General features: G+C 32.6%; 1 protein-coding gene and 1 long non-coding RNA gene across 2 annotated transcripts; both read left to right on the top strand.

Annotated features, from left to right (window-relative positions):
- Nucleotides 1-8214: 8214 nt before the first annotated feature.
- Nucleotides 8215-10294, top strand: LOC131004101 (uncharacterized). Its single transcript, XR_009094904.1, has 2 exons — nucleotides 8215-9034; nucleotides 9884-10294. It is a non-coding gene; the product is annotated as an uncharacterized LOC131004101 (long non-coding RNA).
- Nucleotides 10295-14894: 4600 nt separating this feature from the next.
- Nucleotides 14895-17249, top strand: LOC131004100 (uncharacterized). Its single transcript, XM_057930705.1, has 2 exons — nucleotides 14895-15761; nucleotides 15844-17249. Exons 1-2 carry the CDS (start codon nucleotides 14986-14988, stop codon nucleotides 17006-17008), a joined length of 1941 nt encoding a protein of 646 aa, XP_057786688.1. The 5' UTR covers nucleotides 14895-14985; the 3' UTR covers nucleotides 17009-17249.
- Nucleotides 17250-23072: the final 5823 nt, after the last annotated feature.

The following is a 23072-nucleotide window of genomic DNA, read 5'->3' as shown; positions in this document are numbered from 1 at the left end:
GCTCGTTTGCTACGTGGTATGAGATAAGACGTGATATCTTTCACTACGATATTTATTAATTTATTAGATATCAATATCTTGTTTGGTAAGATATATATATATAAAAAAATTATGCTATCACACGTGCTAGATGTGATACATAATCCAAAAGATATGGATAATTAGATAATTGGTCATTAATTTATAAAGGGATTTGAGTTTTGAAGCAAACAACATATTAGGGTGTTATAGGTATCAATCCCAAACTTATCATGCATAGCAAGCCAGGGGCGGATTCAGGATTAGCTGATAGGGGTGACTAAACTTGAAGGTACTACATCGAGGTTCGGGGGCGGTAGCCCCCAAGCCAAAATTTTCGGGTAATATGTACAATAATTTTTATGTTTAAGTTGAATCTTAATGGATTTAGGATTAAAATTCGATCACCGAGTATAATAAATAATTGTTCTCTATCTATTAATTCAGTAACATATACATTGAAAGGCTGAAAGCACATAAACAACTACCTCTATATATTGTATATAAAATTAATCAATCTTATACAAGAATAAGCTAATGTTTAATTAAATTAAAATATTTTTTTTATCTTTTTTTCTAAAAAATGAACTTGGCTATGAGCTGAACTATGTATACAGTATACATTAGCTTAATTTTTTTTTAATATATATAGGATAAATTTTGGGGCTTGCAGTAGGCTGGAGCCCAGTGGAGCCCCACTGAAGATCCGATCATGTAGCAAACGAGCCCTAAGAGCATCTACAGCGTCGAGGCTTCGCCATGGATTGATCCGCGTCGAACACGAGCGAGGTTGACGTCGGGTCTTGCTGGAGCAATAAGTCGATGGCCGATTTTAACGAAATCGTGCGCTAAACGCGCCAATTTAATAATAATAATAATAATAATAATAATAATAATAAAAAGAAATTCGGGAAGTTTGTAGAAATGGCGAGAAGATAAGTTGGGGAAGAAGAAGAAGAAGAAGAAGAAGGCGGGCGGGTGGGGGGGGGAGAGTGGAAAAAAGCTTCTGGGTGTGTGGGCCGGGAGTTGGGCTAGGGTTTGGGTTTTTTTGTTTGATTTTATTTTTTATTTTTTTTTAAATTCTATTTTTTATCTAGTTTTAAATTATTGTAATATTTATAATTTTAAAATCTTATATTTTATTTTTATTGCAATGTTTAATTTTTAATTTTAATGAAAATTTGAAATTTTAAAATAGAAGTGTAGAATTGGGGACTTTTTGTGGAAATGAGAATCTAAGACACAACCTAAGACACAAGGGTTGTAGAGGGTTGGTGCTTAGGTGGGGATCACCGTCTAAGCACCCCTCTAAGCACCAAGGGTTGTGGATGCTCTAGTATGAGATCCACTATCAATACTCCAAACAATTTTTCATTAAACTAGTGTTGTAGTCAACTATGCATATTTATGGGGAACGAAAAGAATATTAAGTTCCACTATTTTTATAATTTCAAAAATATTTTAAACTTTCAATAATATAAATAAAAGCCTCGAACAATTGATATTGTATAAAATATCCTCTAACAATTTTGGTTTACGAAATGCTACTCCCTCCGTCCCATGAATCTTGACACGTTTGGTTTCAGCACGAGAATTAAGGAATTGTAGATTAATTCCTTAAAATTTGTGTTGAAATATTAACTCCTTAAAATTTGTGTTGAAAAAAAATAGCTCAAGATCCGCGGGACGAAAAGAGTATATAATTAAATATAAATATATAGTGAAATACTCCCTCCGTCCAATATAAATGTCCCATTTTTCATAATGAGACGTCTCAAAATAATTGTCTCATTTTTTTTTTGATAATATATTCTATCTTAATATTTAATATTTAAATAATTTTCACCAATCTATTTTATCTATTTTTTAAATATTTTTAAATTTTTTTGTCTAAAAATTATAGGACATTTATATTTTCGTGCTAGGGATATTTATATTGGGCCGAAGGAAGTATAAAGCGAAAATTATATTTTTTGGGTGAATGTGTAAAGTAGGTTGTAATTATGTAGTAGGAAGTAGGAATATGCGTACGGAAGAACAGAGAAGTCAGCTTGCACACAATTTGAAGCCCAAAAAAATCGAGAATATATAAAGACAGATCTGAAATTTTTAATTTGAATCTGGATATGATTTATTTTTTGAATTTTTAAATTTTCAATTAACCTTTTGTTTTCTATTTTTCGGTTTCACAATAAAAAACTCATATGACCCAACTCAGCTCAATTATTCTCGACAGAGTACCACTTTTTATGTATACACTTTTTTACTTTCCCTAAAAAACAAGTGCACACTTTTTTTAACAAATTTAAACGCGAGCATAATTTTTATATGTGCATTTTCTCCGACTAAAAATGATCAATAATGATTCTCTATTTTCTCATGTGATGACTCAGATTCTCTCAACTTATTAATTAGAAAGGAGTTGTGTCTTATTAATTTGAATTTGATTCGAATTAAAATTACGGTAACAATTAATTATACATGGATGTTGAAATTTTATTACATAGTCTTTTTAGTTGATAATTAACGCGCTATATTTTTTTTATCTAACATATACAACATACTTTTCTTCATCTTTCATTTTATGTTGCAAACAGTGAGTTTCAGAGAACATGATTTTAGAGTAAAAAGACAACGTCGTTTTTATCTTATATGAAGCATAACGTTTTAATTATCAGTTGAAATGTTACGTTTTAAAATTTTGATATTCACGTGGGATTAATTGTTCTTGTAATTTTAATTCGAAATCAAATTCAAAAATATTAAAAATTCATGCAATAATCAGTAAAACAACAATATTAATTAAAAATATCTACACCCAAATCCATTAAAAAATACTCCATCCGTCCGCCAAAAGTAGACCATTTTTACTATATTGGGCGTCCACAAAGAGTAGATCACTTTCCTTTTATGGAAATGGTCCCACCACCCACTTTAATCTTTTATCCTTACAAACACTCTTTATTTACAAAAAAATCCACCTCAAATTCAATCTCAACCACATATCTCATAAAGTGGTGGGACCCTTTCTCCACTACATCAAAATCATCACCAATTTTATTAAATCCCGTGCCCAACCAAAGTGGTCTACTTTTGGCGGACGGAGGGAGTATATCAACTTGCATGCTTGGCCATGTGCATTTCCATAGCCCATCCCCTACATTAACTTTCCTCCTTGTCTCTGCAATTCCAACATGCTTTCCCATCTCTTTTTCTGTCGCCCAAAGTTTTGCGATTTCTGCTGCCAACCAATCATATTTCATTCCTTGCTTGAATTTGTTATATTGGTGTTGCTTTGAGTTTGACTTCCCTTTTGCAATTTTCCACGTTGATTTTATGCTCTTTACCCCTCCGTCGCAATTAAACTGATCAACTTCTATTTCGATACAAAATTTAAGAAATTAGTAATTTAAATGTGTTGATAATAAAGTGAATAAGTAATTAGATATTTCTTTACTTATATTTATTTTATATAAAAAAATTGATCAACTCAATTGGGACGATCCAAAAACAATTATAAATCAAGTTAATTGAGGCAGAGAGTGTATTTGTTTATTTCATTTTCTAGCATTTTGGAATATATATATATATATATATATATATATAAATATATAAATATATTTATATATATATATATATATATTTTGACTAGATTATATTCATGAAAAATAAAATTATAATCGTGCTGCCTTTTTTCTTCTTCTTCTTGTTATGTTTTGCAGGTTGTAGAAGTTCAAATATCAAGATGCATCAGTTGGACGATTTCAATATGAAAAAAAAAATGCGAAATAAAAGTGGACTCGATATAAGTTTTACAAATATATATAAAAATATCGAAGTAGATTAAATAGAGTAATGGTCCAAATCGTAAGAACTGAAAGTTTTCTCTCACGAAAAATCTTTATATATATAAAAAGCAAAGTAAATGTAATTTAATTCAATTGGAAGGGTAATTTTGGAATTGACAAAAATAAATAACTAAAAGATAAATTGGACGTGAACTACTTTTTCCTTAAAAAAAGAAAAAAAAAACTGCCGTTTAACTAACAAGCATTTAATAAATTGGACGTGGACTATAAAACTAACATATTGACTACATTTAAGCTATTTTGTTTTTCTTTTCTTAGTTTATAGATAGAATGCAATTTTCTATTTTCAACTAATTGTGTGTTAGACCAAATATGTAATACTATGTCTTGAATAAAACATCATAAATTGATCTTTGTGTAAAAATTAAATCTAAAATAAGGAAGTTATGATAATTGAAAATTATAATACATATTTGTAAACATTGATATAAAAAAGTAATGACATTTTACTTGAAATTAAAAACCGTGCTCAATTTTAAAAATTGCCAAATTATGTGTTTTTATTTAGTTTATATCAAAAAATTATTAATAGCATATTATGTAACTATCACAAAATTGTACTACTATATATTACTGATAATTTATTTTAATAATTTATTTTAAGGCAGACTAATTCAATAATCTCATTTAATTAATTAAATATTAAATTAATTTTTTAATTTACTAAAACTTGAATGAATATTAAAACTTGAATTCACAACCAATATTAAAATATGATATTTTTTATAAATAAAAATGAGACTGTGCACAAAAATAAATGATAGTACATTACATTTTAATTATGCAAATGACAATTTTAATTAATAACAAAAAAAATATTTTGTTCGATTGATCGGAGTGGAAAGGAAATAAATGGGGGGAGGAATTGGGCAGGCTGTGCACAGTGCAAGCACACATTTGACCCTACCGCTTAATTCTTTGTGATTGAAAAATTTGCCAATATTAAATATAAATCATCAAAAAAGTATATATACAATGCATGTATATTTTTTAAAAAAATCACATTTCATTATTACTTAATAAAAATAATATATTTACAAATTTTATATTTACTAATATAATAGTAAATTTACAATATATATAGTATTTTTCGTGCATCGCACGGGAGGCGTACAAGTAAAGCTGTAAAAGAATGACATTATGGACATGTTATAATTGCACCATTCAAATGTGTATCCTAAATTAAAGCTGTTAGCGCTAGCTTAAGCTGGCACGCAAGAAGGGATGCAGCGCTAGAGTGCCGCTTAGTATATATAAAAAGAGAAATAAATGTCAATAAAATCAATTTAAATGGTAATTTTTTAATTGTAAAAAATCTTAATAATTAATATTTAATTAGTGGTTAATTTATTTGTTTCAATCGGTTCCACTTACTTCTCAATCTATTTTTTGTTCTCATTCAATATATAAAATATATTCCGTCTAAAAAAATACATAACACATATTTTCTTTTCTATTTATTTTATAACTTTATTATGAATATAATAATATACAAAATGCATCTTAAATTAAAGATCATAAAAATATCTTCAATTTGGTATATAATATATCAAAAATTAATCAAAAATGAAGAAGTTGTTATCATTTAAAGTTTAACCATATTCAAAAAATAAATATTTTCTAACTTTCCTTCAAATGTGTATCGCGTTTAAATATCTTTCAAACTATTTTTAAATTTATATTTCTTCTTTCTTTTTATGAATTTGATTTATTTTCTTATCCTATTTTTTATATTTTTAAATTTTCATTCACCGCGCATAGCGCGGGAGGTACACTAGTAAAATTGATGAGTAAACAAATTGAAACCCACGCACCCAACATTAATTTCAAAAGTTATTAGAAAAAGTAATTAAAATGAAGTAAAATAGAAAAATTAATTAGAATGGATGGAAGTAGATGAGGCTTATTTGGGCCTGAGAGAAGAAGATGGCGGGAGCCCAAGATCTTTTCTTTACAAATACTGGGCCTTATTTGTATACTATATTAAAGCCTTTTGGCAAATGAACAACTAAACTGATTTTGCCTTTTAAATTTTAAAAACAAATTCAAGATAAATATTTTTTGGGGTAATTGTACAAAAATTACTGAACTTTTATTAAATTATGACTTTGCATACAAACTTTAATGTTTGGCATGATAATACTGAACTATTAGTTTAATCTAAATTTATATATCAACTTCAAAGTTTGACGTTATAAATATAATTATTGAAATATTAAGGTTATCTAATTTTGATAGCAAATTAGCAATTAGGATTCCAACCAAACTTACTACTGATATGAATAGTCAAATTATTGACTTCGTTTCATAAAAATAATTTTCGTTTTTGCCAATCAATTACCACACCAGAATAATTATGTCATGTCAATTATTATGTTACTCATACCAACAATAAATTTGATTGGAGTCCTGATTGCTATTAAAATCAGATTAAATTATCTATTCAATAATTACATCATCAAAGATTAAACTTTATTATATCTAAAATAAAAATTTGATAAAGATAAATAATTTTCAGACAATTAACTCCTCTTTTTTACTTGATAAAATTCAAGATAATTGATAGTTCTATTGAGATGACAAATTATTTTTGAACTTAGATGGGGTCACGGGATGAAAAACTTTATTCATATTTTATAATCCCTTATTTTTTCTCTCCATATCTATATACTTCCTCCGTTCACTAAAAATGGGGCACATTCTTTGAGCACATCTTTTAATAAAATGAGTAGTTAGCGGAGAAAGAGTCCCACCATTATTTGAAATGAGTGGATGATATTGAATTCAAGTTGATTTTTTTTGTAAATATGGGGTATTTATAAGGATGAAATATAAGGAAAAGAGGTGGACCCATGTCCTAAAAGAAAAAGTGTCTCATTTCTTGTAGATGCCAAATATATTGTGCCTCATTTTTTGTGGACAGATGAAGTAATATATAAAAGTTGACTTTAACGTAAATTTTTTTCCACCAAAATTTCTCTCTTTACTTCTCTTGGTTCTTTTTTAAAAATCACCAACTTTGATTCATAAAAAAAATCAACATGGATGTTAAATTAAAGATAATGACAAGATTTTTAATTTGATGTAAAAATTATAAAAAAATAAATTTAAAAATAAATAACTTATTATCGTTTAAAGTCACGAAACTATTCTTCTCTCTCTCCTCTCTCCTATCTTCTTTATTTACATGCCACGGTTCTTTGTTTTTTTTTTTTTTTACATTTTTAAAGAACAATAACATTCACCTCCAAAATCGAGGAATTTACAGGATCTGATTCAAAAAATGATACTCCCTCCGTCCACGAAATGAGTACCCATATTTCCTTTTTCGTCCGTCCACGAAATGAGTACCCATTTCCCTTTTTGGCAAGTGTACCCCACACATCTCTTTAATTAATACACTCAAAAAGTGGAACCCTTAAACTATTCACACTACACTCCATACATTTCTTAAAACCCGTGCCGTCCACAAATGGGTACTCATTTCGTGGACGGAGGGAGTAATAAAAAAAGAGGGTTTTACTACAGCCGACTGCTGTGGACTTCCCTCGCCTCTGCGTCGGCAACGTTCATCTCAACTATAGCCCCCATCAACACGACACTAGGCGAACCAGCGAGGACTCTAGTCAACCTCCTCATGCCCAATTTTACATTCATGAAATCAAAAACTAAAGTAAATAAATAAATATATATAATAACAAAAGAAAGAAAAAGAAACACTGCCGCCCTCCTCTTCCCTTTCAAAGATCTGCTGTTGCTACAACACTGCCCCCTTCCGGGCCTCGACGCTAGCGGCCTGAAGCCATTGCCGCCTCTGCTGGCAGTATCCTCCTCAGACCATCACAACGGCCACCGCCACACCTAAGGAACATCGAAACCATCTCAGAAAGAATGACGCCGCTGTCGTCTTTGAAAAAGCGGTGAGGCCGACGAAACTTTAAAATCAATCCATTCGCGGCACGCACCACTCGGATTTACTGCCCAATTAGGTTTGAAAAATGAAGAACACCACCCCCTTGTTCCGTCGAGCTGCGCAGCTTCCACGGATGGTTTGAGAATCGCCGCGAGCGAGCCTGTTGCCGCTTGCGCCACCACCACCGGTCTGGTTATTGAGATTACGCCATTAATAACACACCCCCATGTGTTTATTAAGATTATGCCGTTCATAACTTCGATTTTTTTATTAAAATTTATATTTATATTTATTTATATTTAAATCATATAGTATTTAATATATTTATTTAAAATATAATTTAATTTTAATATGATGATGAATATATTAGTTTAATTAAAAATGTAAATTCTCCCTCATAGAGAAAATATAGTCGAGAGAAGACTCAAGACTGAGGAGTCAAGAGATACTTGTCTGAGTCAACGTTGACTTTTGTCCCCATCTCTCTCTCAATAATTCTCCTAAAATTCACTCCCCAAAATCTATCAATTCATTCCCCAATCTCATAAACCCTATACCCCCCAACTTGATGAACATTCATCTTTCTATATTTGGGACCAAATTCCTTTCGGATCTTCCTTGATTCTCCGAAAATTCGAAACCCTGCTTGATCCATTCCCAATTTCAACCAACGATTGATTTTTCCCTCTCATTATTTTTGTGATTGATTCAATTTCGCTCAATAAAATAGTTAATTCGAAAGCTTTGATTCGTATGGATTCATCGATTTTGACTCTAGTCGTCGCTCTTCTATTCGCATTCACCGCAGAATCGCAACGAATCCCCGACCGCCGCCCGCCTCCACCGCCGGCATCACCACCACTGCCGCCGTCTCTTGTTTCGCCACCATGGCCGCCGCCGTCGCCGTCGCCCCCTCACCTCCACCCGCCTACGAAACCCCCAGCGCATAAATTGAATCGACATTTGAGCCCACCGCCGCAATTGAGGAAAACGAATAAGGGGAAGAAAATTGGGCTGATGTTTGTCGGAGTTGCTTCAATTCTGCAAGTTTGCATTGTGGTGTTCTTACTGATCAGCAGAAGGCAGCTCTTCAAGGCTCAAAATGGCTATCAGAGAAATTGAACAGTTCATTTCCCAAATCCAAATACTTGGTTTGTGGCTTGAAGCTGCATTGAGGGAGCAATGTTGCTGAGAATGAATGGCACTACCTCCGATTTGCAGAACTTATAATTCGGTAAATTTTAATTTATTTTTGTTGGATTGTCATCGATTTTTTTTCTTTTATAATATAATTAGAGCAGAAGACCTGTTTTTGTTTCTTTTACTATTCTGTCGACTGTTTATACAACCTCACCATTCATGTCATTACTGAAATCTATTGAGTTTGTTAATGTCTCATGTGAAATTTGCTTGGACGACCAAGAACTTGATTATCATTAACAATTAGTTGGAAACATATTTTAAACATATTATGTGAACGCCTTAGAAGTCTACATGGTTTAAACAATCGATGTAGCTGGATGTCTACACCACTTCAACTTGTCACGATGGCATTAATTTTCCACTTCAGCTACCCACGATGTCATTAACCACATATTTTAGTTCATGTGTACATGGTTACTATTGATCTCTATCTATTTATCAGCCAAAATTAGGATTTACTACATCTAGAATGGCAAAAAAGAACACATTCTGCTGCAATAATTTCAATTCCACTCTTACTGTGATTAATACTCTCTCCGTCTTACTTTGATAGTCCACATTGTTTTTACACATATTAAGAAAATATTGTTAATGTTGTCTGAAAAATGTCATTTATATGTAATTGTTTTATTTTTATCTTATTTATTATTTCTAAATATTATCTTCACACACACTAGATAAGGTTATTTTAGTTAAAATAAAATAAAATAGTGTCAATTTAAATTTACAAAGTGGACTATATCTTGGGACATTCCAAAAAAGAATAGGGGATTATCAAAGTGGGATGGCTGAAGTAATTCTTTTATTCCTCGAATACTATCGTCTGTGCATCATATACCTGACTGGAAAATAATATATATGTCCTTTTCTCATTGAACAGTCGTGTGATCTAACGGCCCTCGTTGTACGTCGGATACTCAGGTGCTGCAGCTGCCGTTGATGAACGAAGTGACTTGCATTCTATGTAGAGCAACTTCAAAAGTGGTGATCAAGATTCAAGATGAGTGCTGCAAGAGAAAATGCTGTGTACGAATTCAGTGAGGCGGGCTTCACGGCCCGGATGGACCTGCAGGTTGTTTCCGGCCTTAGAGCGGGCCGGAAACTATATATGTGTATTCAATTTCATACATGAATGTGTGCATATTTTGACGTAGTACTGAGCGTAACTGAAATATTTAAAAATAATTATATATGGAGTATTAGATATTTTTATAATTTAGACAATGTTTGTAAAAAAAATTTCCTACAACAAAATTATCATAACATATTCTAATTTAACATTGTTATTTCATGGTGCTGTTTATTTTTTATGTATCTAATTAGCGGATTGAATTTAAAGTTCTTCATATTCTCTATAAAAAATTTAAAGTTCTTCGTAGTGGGCTAAAAAGAATTAGGATTTGAGCTTTAAATCTAAAATTCTTTATTAGACTTGCAATTTATTTTTTATGTTGAATTCTCCTTATTTTTTATGTAATAGATTGTTTGTTTTAGTTTCTTTCTCAAATGTTATTGTTAATATAATTTGATTAAATATTTCTAATTCATGTTTGTTGTTAGCTCAACCCGCACATTACATGATGCTAGTGAATTATAATTTGAATAAATATTTTTAATGAATCGAGTTACATTAAATATTTCTAATTTTTAACATATAAGTCAGTGGGACTTGTTGATATTTGTTTAACCTTAATACTTTACATCGAAATATATCTATTTATATAATTATTACCAATGAAGTTATATGCAACAGTATGACAATATGAAAAATAAATTCTGTGTTAGTCAATTTTCATTATTTTTTTAATGATGTGATATATTAAAATTATTGTAAATTGGGCCCCTAAGCTGAAATCTTGGCTATGTCGCTGTGTGCATTATTGAAAAAATAAAGCCATCAATTAGATTATGTGATTAAATATTCCTTCCGTCTCTGAAATAACTTTTTTTTTCTTTTTTTTTGACGTCCTCCAAATAATTTTCTCTCTTTTTTTGCATTTTTAGACAACTACCACACCACTAATAATACTTTATTTATCCTTACTTTTCACTTTTCACTACTCCCCATATTAATTATAACACTTTTTCACAATTTCCAATAATAATCATAACACTTTTTTTCCACTATCAATACACTTTATAATTTTTTCTTAAAACCCATGCCGTCCCCAAAGAGGAAGTCATTTCAGGGACAGAGGGAGTATGTGTTATAACAACTATTTCAAAATTACTTATTTAGTGCTCGTTTGGTTCAAGTAGTGAAATGAAATTAAAATAAGGAGTGAAATGGTAACAATAACCATTATTTTTATTGAGTGTTTGGTTTAACAATGGAAATAAATCATGAGTAAGAGATTCTCTTTCTTTTGTTTCTCCTCTATTATGAGGGGTAACAATTGAGTTACCCTCAAATAAGGGTAATGATTATCTCATTATTCAAATCAAACAACAAGTAATAGATTTAATTACTTGATTATCTTTCCAACCTCTATAAACACCCAATCAAACATGGGCTTAGTATGAAACTATATGCCTCATTCGTCTAAATCTAACAAAAACATGTATGTTTTATTATTTTGAGTTGTCTCATAAAAATCTACATATTTCTATTTTTATATACTATTTCACTATAATCCTTTTAGTTTATATCTCAATTTTTTTTAAATTAAATTTATTTTTTACTCACAAGTCAAATCACAATACATTTTTATTTAACATATCTTAAAATATATATCGATTACAAATCTTCGTATTTTTATGAAAAGGAGAGAGTATTAAAAAATCGATCTGATCCATTCAGTTTGTGCTCTTAAAGAGAAAAAAGAAATCCTGAAAGCTTACATATTAATTCAGAATATACATTTAGTCACATTCATCAAGAAAAGAATTATCCCAGGCATTGAAATTAGACATGACTAAAAGGAAATTATATGAAAAAGCAAAAAACAGCGCCAAAACCAAAACCAAAGCACAGGAGATTCTTTGAGTAAAATTAAATATTTTCATTGTGATACATTCTTTCCTGGAATGGCAAGTTTTGTATTATTTTATTTATTTTCATTAAAATAGGGTGAATATCATGAAAATTTCTAAACTATATTCACTTTATTAAAAATATCCTGAAACTTTTGAAATGTTCTCTAAACTCTCAAACTATAAGGTTTTTATCAAATATATCTCGCATCTATTTTTCGGTTACCAGAAACGTAATGTGCCTCGTCGGATGCCACAATATAATTTATATTCTATTTTTTTTAAATGACATAGAAAAGACGACTTCGTTTCGTACCATATTATATCGTGCTTATTCCTAATTCTAGGTTATTGGTGTGAATTTCAAACACGATAGAAGTGAGTTTAAATTTCAGAGTGAATTTTTTTAAATGAAATGGTACGAAACGACGTCGTTTTTGTCATTATATCTAAAAAAAACAGAATATAAATTACATCGTGGCATCCGGTGAGCCACATCACGTTTTTGGTGACCGGAAAATAGATGCGGAATATATTTGATAAAAACCTGATAGTTTGAAGATTTAGAGAATATTTTAAAAGTTTTAGGGTAATTTTGATAAAGCGGATATACTTCAGAGATTTTCATGGTATTTACCCTTAAAGATAAGATAATAATAATAATAATAAAATCGTATTGCATTGATTTTTGAAATGATTAATTATAATTTTTGGCCTAATCTTGGAGGCTTGAAAAATCCTTATCTTTGGACAGAGCTTCAAATGGGGGAATATATATGAATCAGATAATTTTGCTCCATTTAGTATTTGTGACGATGAAGCGCAGTCTGTTGGTAAGACGCTTCTCCTCCAACCAATAGGTTGGGGGTTCGAGTCACCCTAGGAGCTAGAGTGTGAGTGAGTTTTTTCATTTCTTTGATTGTAACAAATTAAAAAAAAAAAGAATGCTCCATTTAGTATTTGTATTTAAAATTTTATATTTATATTCATAATTTTTTATGATTCGAATTTAAATACATTTATTTTTTATTCGATTAATCTTTAAATACAAATACAAAATTATGATATTCGACATTCACAATTATCATGAAAATCTCTGAAGTATACCCGCTATATCAAAAATACTCTGAAACTTTTAAAATGTTCTCTAAATCTTCAAACTATCAGGTTTTTATCAAATATATCCCGCATCTATTTTTCGGTCACAAAAAACGTGATGTGGTTCGTCGGATGCCACGATATAATTTATATTCTATTTTTTTAAAATGACATGGAAAAGACGACTTCATTTCGTACCATATTCTATCGTGCTTATCCCTAATTCTAGGTTATTAGTGTGAATTTCAAACACGATAGGAGTGAATTTAAATTTCAGAGTGAATTTTTTTAAATGAAATGGTACGAAACGACGTCGTTTTTGTCATTGCATTTTAAAAAAATAGAATATAAATTATATCGTGGCATCCGACGAGTCACATCACGTTTTTAATGACCAAAAAATAGATGCGGGATATATTTGATAAAACTTGATAGTTTGAAGATTTAGAGAACATTTTAAAAGTTTCAGGATATTTTTGATAAAGCGGGCATACTTCAGAGATTTTCATGGTATTTACCCTTAAAGATAAGATAATAATAATAACAAAAATCGTACTGCATTGATTTTTGAAATGATTAATTATAATTTATGGCCTAATCTTGGAGACTTTAAAAATCCTTATCTTTGGACAGAGCTTCATATGGGGGATTATATATGAATCAAATAATTTTGCTCCATTTAGTATTTGTATTTAAAATTTGATATTATATTCATAATTTTTTATGATTTGAATTTAAATACATTTATTTTTTTATTCAATTAATCTTTAAATACAAATACAAATACAAAATTATGATATTCGACATTCATAAATATTCAATTAAATATTTAAATATTATATATATATATATATATATATATATCTATCTTGAGAGAATTACATTATTTGTGAGAATGTGAGAACCATCAAATCTAATGTATCCACTGTAAAAATTAATGCATTCGCGGTTAAAATTAATGCACTAAAAAAAATGCTCCATTCAGGATTCGAACCCAGGTTCTGCATTCATCCAACAAGATGATGCATCCACCGTAGATCTTGATGATCGAATGGTTGAAAATGGTTCTTCGTTCTTTTTTTTATTTAGTGGTTCTTTTTTGAACCTCTCCCCATATATATATATATGTATTGTATTCATTAGGTAATACATGTTTTTTTGAACTTGGATTAGGTAGTGTATTTTAAATGTATTAAATAAAGTCCTATATTATTTAAAATATTATTATATAGATTGTCTATATAAAATTTCGAAGAGTATACTGGAACACTATTGGTTTAGAATACACTACCTGAAAAATGAATTGAATACAAATAATTCGAATATCAATTTCAATCGAATATTCGAATAGTTTCACAGCGTGAATCTCATCTGTTGATTAGTTTCCAAATCGACAATTGAGATTTGTACTTTGTTAGTAAGTTATGTTTGAAGCGGGGAATAAAAGTCATAACTCTTTTGCTTTGTATACACTATACAGTATATAACTGCTTTCTTGTCATTTTCTATTTCTATACTTTAATTTCTTCCGTCAAATTCTACATACTCTAGAACAACAATTCCAAGATCACTTATTTAATCCACCAGTTTGTCTTATTAAAGAAAGAAATCATCGCAGCACAATACATAATACTTATTTGGTCACATGCATCAAGAAAATAATTATTCCACACGGTGAAATAGACATGACAAAAAGAAAATTATATGAAAAAGCAAAAGATAAAAGCCAAAGCCAAAGAAAAAGGAAATTCGATCTTTGAGTAAGTCCATTAATTAACTTTATCACTGTGATTGATTATTCTTTGGTGTGATTGGAAGTTTTATATGATTCTATTGTGGGTGTGCTAAACTAAATATTTGAAGAATAGATAGTTTGTCTGTTTTTCCAAGTTAATTAGTTAAAAACACATAATGAGCGAGAAAGAAAAAGAGATGGAGGAGATGTGGTTGGAGGAGAAGAAGATTGTTGAGCATTGGAGCCATGAGCATCCACTTACTTTGGTGGAAACTCGTAGAGAAGATAAATGTTATGGTTGTCAAAGGTCATTTAGTAGTGAAGAGCAAGCGTATGGATGCAGCAAGGGATGCAGGTATACAAAATTATTACACCAAGAATGTGCACAAGTGGCAAGAAAGATAAGGCATGAGTTGCACCCTCAACACATATTCATCCAAGATCACGAACAATGTTTGGGGATGTGTAACATATGTCGATTGTCTATATGGAGCATTGGTTACAGATGTACGAGCTCATGTGAGTTTCATATGCACATGAGATGCGCGCAAGGTAGTAGCATGATGGAAGCAGATGATGATGATGAGCAGCAAAGAGGTGGCAACATCATTCGTCATCTGAGTCACCCCAAACATGAGTTGAAGTTGTTGAGGAGGTTTTGCTCCTTCAAGTGTGATGCTTGTGGCACCACACGCAGAGGGAGTTCCTACACATGCACCGCGGATGCTTGTCAATATTGGATCCACGAGAGATGCGCATCCTTGCCTCCAACCATGGAAAGGGAAGACCACCATCACTCTCTCACTCTCTCTTTTCATCTCCCACTTGAATATATCAAGTATGACTACAAATGCGATGTATGCAAACAATATTTGTTGCCCAAACATTGGATATATCATTGTCAACTTTGCAGATATATTGTCCACATCAAGTGTGCTTACAACACCATTGAGTATGTGCTACTATTATTAATTACATACATAGTAGTATTAAATTATCCTTCTTTTTTTAAAAATTAATATTGTATTTTGCAGAAATAATGCAAGTGCATCCAATGAGAAAGACATGATCCAACTTCCAATCAATGATGTGGCTGGGGAGCTAATTACACCTTTTGTAAAGAGACAAGGAGGAGAAGCAATAGCAATAGCACCACCCACTGATGATCATGATCATGATGAGATGGTGAATGTGAAATATAAGTTCCTTCATCACCAACATCAACTCACTTTACTCACATTATCCTATCATGATCAAAACCAAGAAAAAGAAGACTACGATGATTATGGAAAAAAATCAGAAGAATTAGTATGTGATGTGTGCATTACTCTTATATTTTCACCATCATCATCTTCTTCAGATAAGTACTACTACATGAGTTGCAGTGAATGCAAATTCAATCTTCACATAGCCTGCTTCCACTTGCCATCTAAGATCTCCTCTTCTGCTGTCCACAAACGTCATCCCTACCTACTCCTTCAAACATCTAGCCGTGACGCATGGGATTGGAAACTTTGCTCGGTCTGTTGGCACTATACGAATGGGTTGTTCTACGCTTGTCCAAAATGCTCCTTCAAAGCAGACATCAAGTGCGCCTCTATGCCGGACACCATATATCACACGGCTCACCCACAACATCACCTCAACCTTGTCTCTGAACATGATGTTGAGAGACAACGTAACCAATATTATTGTGGTGCTGGTTGTGGTGACTCCTCATCTTTGTATGATTGTTATGCATGCGGCAGCTGTGAGTTCATTGTGCACGTTCGATGCGCGGGGGTGCCGACATCAATCACGAGCCCCACATGGGACAAGCACCACGCACTGCCATTGACATACGACGCCAATCTGAACCATCCGGGTGAATTCTACTGCGATAAGTGTGAAACAGAAATGAATCCCAAGAGTTGGATGTATCACTGCCGCCACTGCGATATATCATTCCATCCCCACTGCTTTAAAACCACATCCGGTCGCTATAGAAACATTAAGTTGGGAAAGGAATATGTGAATGTGGCAGCTCATCCACACCCTCTCACCTTCCAACTTCTCACCACCAAACGCCGTTGCAACGTTTGTCATCTGAATACGTATGAACTTTCAGGATTTCACTGTGCATCGTGCAACTTCTTCATTTGTTTATTCTTCTGCGGTCAAAAAATGCTCAAAGATGGCAACATGAAGGCTGTCGATTGAAAAAAGTATCAGCTTCAGATTATTCGTTGGGTTCCGTGTCTAGAATGATGTTGTTTACTTCTTTTTCTTCTTGTATCGCTATGTTTATGTGTGTGTGTTGTTTTTCACTCCTATCAAAGAAATTATTTTATGGGCACAAAAAGTATTAAATCTGTGAACCGATATATCAAACATGACATATATGACTGTAAGTCCTAAAAAATTTCAGCCCGTGCAATGATCTGATGATTCTTGTATTTGAGTCGAAGCGAGCTCAAGTTCGGCACCTTTATATTTTCGGGTATTTGCTGAGGCCAAGTTAGGTTCATCTGATACTCAATAATGTCATATTCGACCTCGAACTCGAGTTTTCAACTCATCTGATATTTGTATAAATGGTATTTGAGCTCGAGCTCGTCATGAAAGATAAAAAAAATATTCAAAATGTGCTCTTCATCAATCTATTACTTGACCTCTCGAGCTCGAGCTCGAGCTCGGCTTTACCAATATATTTTTGCACGAAAAGCTCGCGTACTGGCTCAATTAAATGCAGATTCACGAACTAACAAATCCGAGCCAAGCACTGTCAGGCTCTGCTCTATAAAATTATCGAGTTTATGTGGTGGGTTGGCCCAATGCTCTTTATTTATTTCTTATGACCCATTTTTGAGCCCAACAGCCTAAACTAAGCCCATCAGCCCTTTAATCTCCCTTTAACCCTAAACCAAACCCATCTGCCCCTTTATCTCCCCTTAACCCCTCGTTTACCCAAAAAACTTTAATGCTTCCTCTCCCTTCTTAACCCCCTGCACCCCTTCATTCTCGGTAAGCAAATAACCAGACGAATTCTCTTCAAAAGGCTCTGCTATTCCTTTCTTGTGGTGTCGTCGGAATCATGTTCATCGATTTCCTGTTTGGTGACTAAGTGTGTGAGCTTCGTGTGGTGATCCATCCTGTTTCATCTTGTGACCTGGGTCGATTGTTGTTGCCGGAAGTGCATCGTCGCCCTGGGAAAATCTGAGCCAACAGTGTCTCCAAGACACAATTTTCCCACCTCTCTATCTCTGGTCTCTTCTTCCTTGCCCTTTTACTTTGTTGCTAATAGTTTACTTGGTGGTTTGTTTGTATGCAGATAAGCTCGGGTAAAAGGCTGTGAAAGAGTGAAGAGAAATAAAGAAGCTAATTGAAATAGGGGTTCCTAAGTTGCTTGAGCAATTGTGAAGTAGACAGGATGGTTCGGGAACCAAGTGGTGAACTCCGGCTAGGCGAAGATACCCAACAGTTTCAATTGAATCTTTTGCCAACTTCTCTGTTCGTTTACATGAGTTTGAGTCTACTCATTGGCCCATGGAATTGGATTGGGTCGAGCCGTGCCCTTGCTGCCTCACACATTTGACTCGTGCCACCCCGGCTAACTAGGCCTTCGAATATTGAATTCAAATTTAAAATGTGGATTATATCTTGCCACATTTTAAAAAGGAATAAGGGATTATCAAAATAGAACGAAGGGAGTAATTATTTTATTCTTGCATTATAATTTATTTCGTGTGATCTTCTGTCAATATGTGCATTGTATGCTTGGGGAAAATAATATTTTTGTCCTTTCCTAATTGAACAATCGTGTGATCCAACGACCCTCCTTGCACGTTGGCTACACTCATTAAAAATCTTGCATCGATTTTATATTAACCATGAAAAGTATAGTTCTTCTAATTTTTTAACTATACTAGCAGAAAGAACGTACGATGTATGTGTAATTAATTTTATTTTATTTGATAATCTATTATTTTAGAAAATTTATTAATTCATTACTTTTATTAGATAATTTATTGAATGGATATATGTATCTATAAGCCTTATCAATAGATATATATATATATATATATATATATATATATATATATATCACATAGATTAAGTGTAATATGTAATGAATTATAATATATTCTTATAAATATATAATATGTAAAATAATTTTAAAATAAAATATGTAATAGGGGTAAAATATGTAATCCACAAGTTGTATCTTAGGATGACTTAGGCTCTTTTTCTAGGCTCTTTTTCTATTAGTATAGATTAATAATGTAAACTCTATCTTAGATTTTTTGTCTTTGATTTTACATTTTTGGTTTTACTATATATTGTAAAATCTATTATGATTATTCAACTCCAATAATAATATAATAAGGGTTAATTTGCTCTAAATTCACCAACTTTCCACGATTTTGAATTTAGACACGAGCTTTCAAATCTGCCTGACAATACTCAACCTTTGCACTCATTTTAATTTTTGGCCCGAATCTAATTGAGCTTAAAATTTCTTCTGACGTGGCAACTGGAAAATCCAACGTGGCTCCATCGTCTGGTGAATGAAACTACACCGTTTTTTACTCCATAAAACTACGTCGTTTTTTGTCCAAATTTCAAGTTTTAAACTAAATGACCCCTAATTCATCTTCATTACACCCTTTCTTCTCTTTCGACTCAAAGTCTGTGGAAAATGGAATCTTCTCCCCCACTTTGCCACCACCAGATCGAAGCGGCGATGTAATTTCCTACCTCACTTTTTCTTTTCATTTTCTTTGTCTTACGATTTTTCTGACATAGGGTTATATGCTTATAGGATGGAAGATGTAAATTCTTCCAATGGATTGACCAAAGACCAAGTTTACTTCAAAGAAACTACATCGCTAAATTGAAAAGGAAGAGAGATGAAGCTCGCGAGCAACTCCAGATCCAAACATGCTTGGCTAGAGAGTATAAGCAGTCGGAGGACGATGCTTGGGACAAAGCTGGGCATATTACTGTTTTGCACCACGAATTGGAGGAGGAATTGGCGGCCTTGAAAGCCAAGCGTTGGTGGATGGAGAAGTTTGTGATAATGGCTATGCTACTATTGGTGTTGGTTATTGTGATAGTTTCTTAGATTTGTTGGATTACCTAGATAGGACTAGATGGAAATTGTAGTATGTGGTAATTGTATTAGAATTGGCATCAATTTTCAATGGAAGTATGCTTTTCTGAATTTGGCATGAAGTATATATGTATCATTTTCCTGCTTATTCTTATTCAAAATCAGAACTTTAAAGTAAAAGACACTTCTTGAACATTGAAACTAAAATTTGAATTCATAAATATTTCAGTAGCATAAACAATCCAATGTTCAAACTAAACATAAGATACAAATCTACTGTCTTCATAATCTGATATAGCTACACCTTGGTCATCCCCCACAACAACATCATCATTTGTCTGGCCAATGTATCTTCCAATATCATTGAAGGTATCTCTGTCAATTCTAACATCCCTACGGCATGAAAGGTATTCCTCATCCTCATCATCTAATTCTCTGTCACTTAGGCTATCTTCTATTTCTTCCCCATCTCTAGGAGCATAATCATCATCATTGTCATCCTCACTCACATTTTGCATCTCACTGACCCTTTCACTCTCAGTCACTCTATCAACTTGCTTCTCAAAAACCTTCATACTCTCCTTTTCATTAACCTTCTCATGAATTTTTTCAGTCATTAGTTCATCTATACTTTCACTAACCTTCTTAATAACCTTCTCAACATGTTTATCACTAGTTTTCTCCTTAACTTTTTCATTAACTGTCTCCCTCACTGTCTCAACAACCTTCTCCTTGCCCTTACCCTTCTCAGTTACTTTCTCCTTACCCTTTGATTTCTTTGTAGGCCGCTGGACCTCAGGGCTATCCCCACCGATTGCATCCAGGTTATGACTTAGTTCATTGCCAACAACCATATTACCCTCTCCCATAGGTAATGCAACCTTCTTACAACCCTCAACATATACCCTAATATGTCTACGAGTTGGAGTCATATGATTTAACATAGCTAGAACATCAGAGTCGTCCTCAACTAAACTAAAAGAACCTTCATTCGGCCCCTTGAACCAAATATATTCTCATGACTCATATCTTAATTTCTTAATTTCATCCAATAAGTCGAAGTACCCGAACAAATCGGTATCCAACCCACTACGACATTCCACAACACCCCCACAATACTCTTCACCTCCATTAAATTCATGAAAGCTACCACCAAGTTGTATAAAAAGTCTAAAAGAACTGCAAAATTGGCAATGCAAGAAAAGGAAGAGCTAAATAAACTTATGCAGACAATAAATTCAGTAAGTTTCAACGAAAGTGAAAATGGAATTACATGTCCGCCATCTTTCGTGCTTCTTCAACAACCTCTACCAAGAATCCATTTTTTTCAGCCCTAATTTGGAAATGAGGAAGTGAGTGTAAGGACGACAACGTTTTCAGCCTTTTTTGTAAAAATGCGACAGTTCTTTAATTACTAAATGCCATGTAATCAGTAAAATTATACAACTCAGATTAAAAGTGCACACGTCGGATAAGTATTGCCACGTATTTGGCCGAAAAATTTCGACGGGCCAAAAAATAAAATGGGTGCAAAGGTTGAGTATTGTCAGGTAGATTTGAAAGCTCGTGTTTAAATTCAAAATCGTGGAAAGATGGTGAATTTAGAGAAAATTAACCCATATAATAATATGAAGTTCATGGAATGTGTGCAATGTACACACTTTCTGCTTTACATAAATGTGCGCATATGTGAATAAATAAAGCCCCTTTAAAACATTTAAACTAAATAATCAAAGCATAATTCATAATAATTGTGAATATATATTTAGTCACGCGCGTGCATCAAGAAAAGAATTATTTCACACATTCTTGAATTATTTCACACGATGAAATTAGACATGACAAAAAGGAAATCATATGAGAAAAGCATATAATGTACGACTGATAATAATCTTGATAAATTACGATCAAATACCAAGGAATAGCATTGGATAAACAATTGTGTTTACTACCTTCTAAATTAAAATGAAAAAAAAAATCTAGCTATATACATATATAGATGACGTACCACAACTTAGTCGATATTAGTATTAAAAGGAGTACATCGTATATAGAAATAATATACTCACACGACCATTAATTTTGAAGAAAAAAATACAATATTTGGCCACTAATTGAAAAAATATAAAATCTGACAATTTTTACGTTTTAAAACTGTTTTGCCCTTAATTAGGGTGGACGACCAGATTCGGGTCGGATTCGGGTTCGCGCGCGGGGTAGGCACACATGACACTATTAATGTCATATACTCAGTGCTGCACGAATGATACTTATGGTCATATTAATGCTATTAATGTCATATGAATGGTACTGACCATATTAGTGTCATTAGTGCAATATATTTGTGTGCTGATATTATTTAGATGAGTACAATTATATGACTATTTTGAACAGTTCCCCGTAGGGTTTAGATTCTCCATTTAATGTGCTGCACAAATAGTATTTATGGTCATATTAGTGTCATATACTCTCTTATGTAGTGTTGCATGAATGGTATTTATGGTCATATTAGTGTCATAATTAGTGTCATATACTAATAGTGTCATATGTGCCTAACCCGCGCAAAAATTCGAATTCGACCCGAATCTGGTCCGCCCTAATTAAGGGCAAAACAATCTTTACATGTGATAAATGACCAGATTTTGTGTTTTTTCAATTAGTGGCCAAATATTGTGTTTACTTCTTCAATATGACTATTTCAAAAGCGACCTTTACCACTACAAAAAAACGCGTAAATAGCGACGAAAATTATCGACGGCGGCGCCGCCGCCGGCAATTACCGACGGCACGACGGCGGCAAAAAAGGCGACCCGCCTTTTGACTATTACCGGCGCATTACCGACGGCAAACGGGCCGCCGCTAATTAGCGGCGGTTACGCCGTCGCTAATTTAAATATATATTAATATAAATATATATTATTTATTACCGACGGCAATTGCCGTCGGTATTTACCGGCGGCAACCGGCCGCCGCTAATCACCACCGCCGGTGACATCCGGCGATAGCACCACCGCCGTCCGGCCAAAATTACCGACGGCATTTTTTCGCCGCTAATTACCGACGGCAAATGCTAATTACCGACGGCATTTGCCGTCGGTAATTAATTTTATTTTTTTTATATTTTTTTTATATATTTTTTATTTTTTTATTTTTTTTTCATTTTTTTTTCAT

The sequence above is a fragment of the Salvia miltiorrhiza genome, unplaced genomic scaffold (assembly GCF_028751815.1).
Source record: "Salvia miltiorrhiza cultivar Shanhuang (shh) unplaced genomic scaffold, IMPLAD_Smil_shh original_scaffold_326, whole genome shotgun sequence".
Lineage (NCBI taxonomy): Eukaryota > Viridiplantae > Streptophyta > Magnoliopsida > Lamiales > Lamiaceae > Salvia > Salvia miltiorrhiza.
The sequence above is the reverse complement of the archived record's forward strand: the minus strand, read 5'-3'. Positions and strand labels throughout refer to the sequence as shown.